The sequence below is a fragment of the Nannobrachium achirus genome, assembly GCF_963921795.1.
Source record: "Nannobrachium achirus genome assembly, chromosome: 7".
Taxonomy (NCBI): Eukaryota; Metazoa; Chordata; class Actinopteri; order Myctophiformes; family Myctophidae; genus Nannobrachium; species Nannobrachium achirus.
In genome coordinates, this window is record NC_137816.1 from 27,587,983 (window position 1) to 27,595,227 (window position 7,245).

Genomic DNA, 7,245 nt, shown 5'->3' on the forward strand with positions numbered 1-7,245 from the left:
TGTTGCCGTATAAAGCCCAATGGTGTCGTGCGGCTCGAAATAACCGATCTACAAGCTCATAGTGGGTGACATCTGCGACGTGTTGTGAGCTTGTAGATCGGCTATTTTGTGCCACGCGCGACACCGCCGTACGACGGTGTGTGTAAATATTTTATGTTCAGCAATCCAATATTAATTAAAGTCATGACTAGCGTAACATGAGAGACATAAGTCAAGTGTAAAAGCTCAAAATACTTTTTGTACTTACTTATATAGATATATGATACATAATATATTCAAAATGTTCAGGCAATCAAACAGCACAGACAATAGACAATAAATACAGTACAAACAAGAAAGAAAAAGACAAACAAAAATGACAAAACAAACAAAAAAACAATATTACAAGATAACAGAGCTAATCAGAGGGATCGGGAAAATGGATTATATAAAGTTAAAAGTGGGATTTTGTAATACGTCTCTCATGTTACGCTAGTCAAGACGTCATTACGTCAACGAATCATTGTGACGTGCATTTTGTCAACATGAAGTGAAGGCAGCTCCATGCATGAAGTAGTAAATGATTACAATAACAACATCATAACATCATTATTATTATATGTCCTCATGGCGTTCCCTCCTTTACTTCGTTTAAGCTCAGGACTCAGAGCCGTCTCAGTGAAAGGTCAGGAGTCAGGACACTTGTCCTTATTCTTTGAAGAAACAATTTTAGTTTGAAAATGTCAATGAATGCACATTTGTAATGTTGTGATATTATGAGATATGCTCTTCCTGTTATAGGTTTTGCTCAGAAGAACCTACATCTGCAAGCTGCTTTGCTCAAACGAGCTCTATTCAGGTACAGTAGGCCTATTTATGAATGATTATTTAGCACACCAATTTGAATCCATGCCATTTGTCATTCTCTTCATTGAATTAATCATTTGTGGTTCAGTGTTTACTTCATATTGTGCATAGATTTCGAATTGATTAATAATGGCAATTAATAATTGTCGTCATACACGTTTCACATTAAAACACAAAGAACAATGCATAAAGACAAACTTTATTGTATAAAGTGAAAAATAGTTAGGTCATTCATTACATTGTACTGTGGTGGATACTAATATGTTGTTTCGCCACAGATGGAATGGAAGACGGGGTCTTTTCTCTGGAGGTGGTGGTCCTGGCACCAAGCAGACCACACTAGAGGACCTGGCTAAAAGCATCAAACAGCAGCAGTATAAGAGGGTGGTGGTGATGGCCGGGGCTGGGATCAGCACACCTAGTGGCATTCCGGACTTCAGGTAATAATACCACCATCCACCATCCTCACCACCACTCTTATATAAACATACATTTGTGTTGAAGTTGCTGTCAGGCCGAAACATTGTATGAAAATAAGAACTATGACTGTGTTACAGAACTTCCAGTGGATCCAATGATGTTATTATTTAGTCACAAACTCTTGTTAACATCCCATAAATAGAGGAAATAGGCAATCTACTATGTGTTGCATTGTGAAGTGTTGTGAGCTTGTAGATTGACTGATTTTCCTACTCTTCTGCAACATTGTCGTACAATTAAATATAAAATGGGGAATTCTTTTATGAGGAAAAAACTAAAAACATCATAACAATTGAAGGTTTTTGTGCGACAGCGACAATATGGTGTTGCCATCTCAGGTCACAAGGCAGATAGTGTTTTGAAGTGTGTATTCCCTCTTCCCCCAATCACAGATCCCCAGGCAGTGGGCTCTATGACAACCTCCAGCAGTACAACCTGCCCTACGCTGAAGCCATATTTGAGATCAACTTTTTCCATCAAAACCCCAACCCCTTCTTTGCTCTGGCCAAAGAACTCTACCCGGGAAACTACCAGCCCAACCTCACTCACTATTTTGTCCGTCTACTTCAGGAAAAGGGCCTGCTTCTCAGGATGTACACACAGAATATTGATGGGTTGGAGAGATGTAAGATCTGTCTGTCTGTCTGTCACTCTTAGCAAAAGTTTCTTTATGACTACCGATATTGTAGATTGGATATTATTTTCAGTATTTTGAACACATTTTGACAAATATCTTACAATAAATGCGAGAAATCTCTGTGAGTATGTATGTATGTATGTGCCCCGCGTATCTCGAGAACCCTATTGCCTATAATGACATGCGCAAAATAAGGACGCCAGGACAGGTTAAAAGTAGTTAAGTGTGTCTGTGGGTTTTTATAAATATTTAACCAATGAAACAAGAGCTTTTAACTAATCTGGATCTAATGGATCAATTTAAACACGTCATTCTTTTCCATTCCCTGTAAAGTATACAGTTTAGGATTGGTTTTCCACCCAAAAGTGATAGTCATGTTCACCTGTGCTTGTATTTCCAGTGGCAGGCATTCCTCCTGAGAAGTTAGTGGAGGCTCATGGTACGTTTGCCACGGCTACGTGTACAGTCTGTCTAAGGAACTATGCCGGGGAGGACCTACGTGTGAGTTGAATTTCAGATTAATATAGTTGCTAACGGGCAGAAACCTATTATCTCCATGTTTTTTCGTAAATTAATAATCTACTCCTACTTGATCATAGTACAGCATCACACAAAAGCTTCAAAATAGCAGACCTACACGATGAACCACTTAAACCCTATTTTATACTTTATCGCACAACAATGTCGTGCAAAAATAGTGAAAATAGCAGACAGACAAAAATAGATGCACTTCCACATAACAATTTTGAATGTTTTTTTTTTTTACTTTTCTCTTGTAATGAGTAAATATCCCCATATAGCCCTAAATATCAGTTATGTTATAAAGTGATCGATTATCGATGATGAATGTTTAATTATAATCAATTAAATCAATTAGTTTGATTAACTGTTGCACCCCTATTTCTTTTTGTTTCTAGCCTGATGTGATGAAGGGGATCATCCCTAAATGCCCCACCTGTAAGGGGGTTGTAAAGCCAGATATAGTCTTCTTTGGCGAGGAGCTTCCTCATAATTTCTTCAAGTACATCAAAGATTTCCCCCTGGCCGACCTGCTGATCATCATGGGCACATCGCTGGAGGTGAGTGGCTTCATTTGGAACCTGGCACATATATTGGTTTGGCCTTTATTTGACTTTTTGTCGTGGTTTTTATGCAGCTGATGTGCAGAGTTTAACAACTTTTCAACAGTGTGTCACGATTTGACAATTTTCTCTATAATATACAGTGGTTCTCAAAGACTCGAACCTTTTTATGTCAGGGACCCCCAAATTGATATATCTTTGGCCATAGACCCCCATCTGAAAATGTTTTGTGCCAGGGACCCCAAGAAGTACAAATTCAAAATAATTCAAAATCTTCCAAACATTTTCAGTATTAAGATTTAAAAACTCTACAAACTGAGCTTGTAGATCTGCTACTTTTGAATAGCCAACATATACATGGATAAAGTGATAAAGTGATTGTGATGCTTTGCTTTAGCTGGGGACCCGCTGGAACCCCCCAAGCACCACTTTGAGAACCAATGTTCAACACCCCCCCCCCCCCCCCCCCCCCCCCCCCCCCCCACACACACACACACACACACACACAAACACACACATTTTTAATGGCAGGTACCCATGAATTTACTCAGACACTTGTTCATCATGAACTCTATACATTTCATACGCCCAGCAGCACCACACTACTTGGCACTGCATCATACACACCTCATATATGTAACCTATGGTATATGTTTTATTTCATGAGCAATACAAATATTAATAACTCAATTAAATCAATCAATATGTAATAATAGATACAGACACCAGACATTGAGGTGGCAAGGACTTGATATGGAGTGGCAGCTGGCAGCCTTTGCCACCCAATAGAATTGCCTGGGACAATATACAGTATATAAATATGTATATATCTTGATACAGTGTGGAAAATAACTGTTCATGGTTTGTACTGTAGGTGGAGCCCTTTGCCAGTCTAGCAGGAGCTGTGCGTGGATCTGTTCCTCGTCTCCTCATCAACAGAGACGCGGTGGGGCCCTTTGCGTGGGGAGGACGGTTAAATGATGTTGTGCAGCTAGGTGATGTGGTCAGTGGGGTACAGGCCCTGGCTGAAGCCCTTGGCTGGACACAAGAACTGGATGCTCTAATGGCATCTGAAAAGGTATGACAAACTCACATACACGTTATTGAAATTCACTTTTCATCATGGGACATGTAAAAGATGTAAATGTAAATACTAGTCTTGTAGGAACATTCTCCCATCCTCATTGAAACATTTATGTATCCAAGCCTTTGTCCTTTAATCAGTGGTGTAAAGTAACTAAGTACCTTTATTCAAGTACTGTACTAAAGTACTTTTACTTTACTGGAGTATTTCCAATTTTCAGTACTTTTACTTCTACTCCACTACATCTCAGAGGCAAATATACTTTTACTCCATTACAATTATTTGAAAACTTTAGTTACTAGTTTCTTTTTAGATTTTGATTATTATTACAAAACATACGTGAACCACTTCAGCCTTCTGCATAATGAACACTTTCTACTTTTGGTACTTTAAGTACATTTTGATACCAATACTCTTACATGTAAAACTGAGTATTTCTACAATTGCAGTATTGATACTTTTACTTAAGTAAAACATTTTAATACTTTTTCCACCACTGCCTTTAATGCATGCATATTTGATGCATATCTCCTACACAGGCTACCAAGAAGACTCAAGAGTGAAACCAATCCTTTACATCAGGCCTTGACTGGAATCAGAGCTCAAAACAGATAAGAACTGACCCTAGTGAATTCATCTGACTCTATTGTTCTAACCTCTCTGACAACTGCTGCTCCATTCCTGATGGGAATATCGGGACGCTTATCTTTTGTGCAATTAAATATTTCAGATCTTTTTGTATTTATTTCAAATAAATCAGAGTAAGCAACATTCTATTTTACAGAGTGCTGTTTATAAAATGAAAACCTGTGGGTCAAAGAAATGAAATTTACTTTTGAAATGTAAGTGACTTTGTTATTCATTATGGACAGTTTTAATTAAGTTTAAATACGCTATGGAACTGAAAGTATGTTCATGTGGACATGGGAAGAATGAATGACAGTTTATGTGGATTCAATTAAAACATGTTATATTTATTAGTCTCAAGTCTGCTCTTGAAATGTATGTGGTGAGCTCAGTTTTGTCTCACACGATCCTGCCAAAAACAAGGATTCATTTTAGGGACCTCTCAGAGTTAAGCTAACATCTTGAGTCAATGCAATGCAATCTGTAGGTTTATTAATACAGTATTTATTCACTACTAGTATTTTTTTGTTTGTTTGTTTGTTTGTTCGTTTATTTACCTGGGACAATGCACATCAAACAATATTTCTGCATCAATGTAAATGTACATGATTTGGTTAATGAGCCTGTAGTCTCTTGGCAGGTTGTTACAATTGGTGGCCTAGTATTGTCGATGAATACAATATATACTGTATATATTTACCATAAGTACGTACAACACGATACAATACAACGCAATACGCCAAAAAGCAAACAGTGTGAAAGTTACAGTTAACGGTTATGTATTTAGAGATATTGCATTGTGGTTGTATGCCTCTGCCACCTGTTTACATCCATGTCTGTCCAGATTCATAGTGAAGACGGTGAAGGACTTTAATGGATGTGATCACATACTTATAATCATTTCATCCTTGAGTCCAAGTGGATGTTTGTGCCAAATGTCATGACATTCCCACAAGGCGTTCCTGAGATATGTTCACGAGGCTTGGACGGACGGATGGACGGACCGACGGACGGAAAATATAATGCCTCTACCCGCTATCCATCGGCGGAGGCATAAAAATGCATGTATGTAAAAGCAGAAGAGTTGAGGTGGCATGAAAACCTATGATTTCAAGTTTGGTTTGCTTTAAGCCATCTCTTGAGTTTTTATTTCAATGTTAGGTTGTGTGTGAGAGAAGACTGTCTAAACGTGTTATTATGTCTGTATTATAACACAGTCCCCTCTCATCTGGTGGCTGCCCTCCTGCTACTATCCTATGGACAAACTCGGCCAATTTGAAACTGAACAAGGCAAGCATCTGCAAAATGGTGGTTTCAGAGTTTGTGTCCAGCTTGTAAAACAATATGTTTTGTGGGAGACCATAGCATGCATAATAGCCCCTTTCTCATCATGTATAGTTGGCTATTTGAAGACTTTCAAGAGATGGGATTTGTACAGAGCCTATGTGCTAACTACACCCTTGAAGCCGAAGGGATTGTATCCTTTTAACTCCACTAGCGACTCCGCTGGTTGAGGTTAGAGAGGGGATCAGAGAGAGATTGTGTGAACATCTCTGCAAGTTATGCCTAGTTCAGACCATAGATTCAAGATAAGACCACACTGTTTTAAAGGAGTCATCCAGACCAAAACACATATAGGGTTAAATCTGCCTTTTATCATACCCCTTCATACCTGCTTTAGTCGATTTTTTTCGTAGCTGCCCCTGTTGCTAGATTTCGGCTGCCCCTGTTGCTAGATTTCGCAGGCTCTCTCATAACTAACACAGTGGATTGTCCTTAGGCTAGTGCGGTCATTTCTTGAGCTTCAAAGTTAGTATTTTTTTATTGGATTGTGTTTACACAACGTCCTGAGACAAACCACACCGCTGTTTTGACCTCACAGGCACCCTTACTTGTCAAACAGACCCTCCCTCCCTCCCTTTCTAGCCTCTCCTCTCCCTGCTCTGGTGCAGAGCAGAAGCCGTTTGACAAGTAAGGGTGCCTGTGAGGTCAAAACAGCGGTTTGGTTGATCTCAGGACGTTGTGTAAACACAATCCAATAAAAAAATACTAACTTTGAAGCTAAAGAAATGACCGCACTAGCCTAAGGACAATCCACTGTGTTAGTTATGAGAGAGCCTGCGAAATCTAGCAACAGGGGCAGCCGAAATCTTTGTCACTGTACATTTTCACGTGAACGTGAAATCTGTCCTGCATTTATCCATCCTAACTATTAGGAGCAGTGTGGACACTATTAATACAGCACCAGGGGAGCAGTTACAGTAGGGGTCTTGATCAGGGACACTTCAACACCTAGACTGGGTGGACTGGGGGGCGAACCGGTGACCTTCTGATTACCAGATGGCCTCTACCCACTCCGCTTCGACCGCCCCTGGCCCTTCATTGCTCTCTCTCACTGGCTGAGACCTACTGTATAACAAAATGTGACGCTTACTACCTTCTTTGTTTACAGGACAGTGCAAAGAAGTTTGAACAGAACATTATTTGCC

At 39.5% G+C, this 7,245-nt stretch overlaps 1 protein-coding gene across 1 annotated transcript; it reads left to right on the forward strand.

The window, feature by feature from the left end:
• Positions 1–606: 606 nt before the first annotated feature.
• Positions 607–4,933, forward strand: sirt3 (sirtuin 3; the record flags this gene model as incomplete). The annotated part of the gene is made up of 8 exons (XM_080729909.1): positions 607–664; positions 781–838; positions 1,125–1,286; positions 1,719–1,951; positions 2,364–2,464; positions 2,881–3,042; positions 3,920–4,123; positions 4,669–4,933. The coding sequence occupies 8 exons, from the start codon at positions 607–609 to the stop codon at positions 4,690–4,692; spliced, it is 1,002 nt and encodes a 333-aa protein (XP_080586035.1). The 3' UTR covers positions 4,693–4,933.
• Between the last annotated feature and the right edge of the window lie 2,312 nt (positions 4,934–7,245).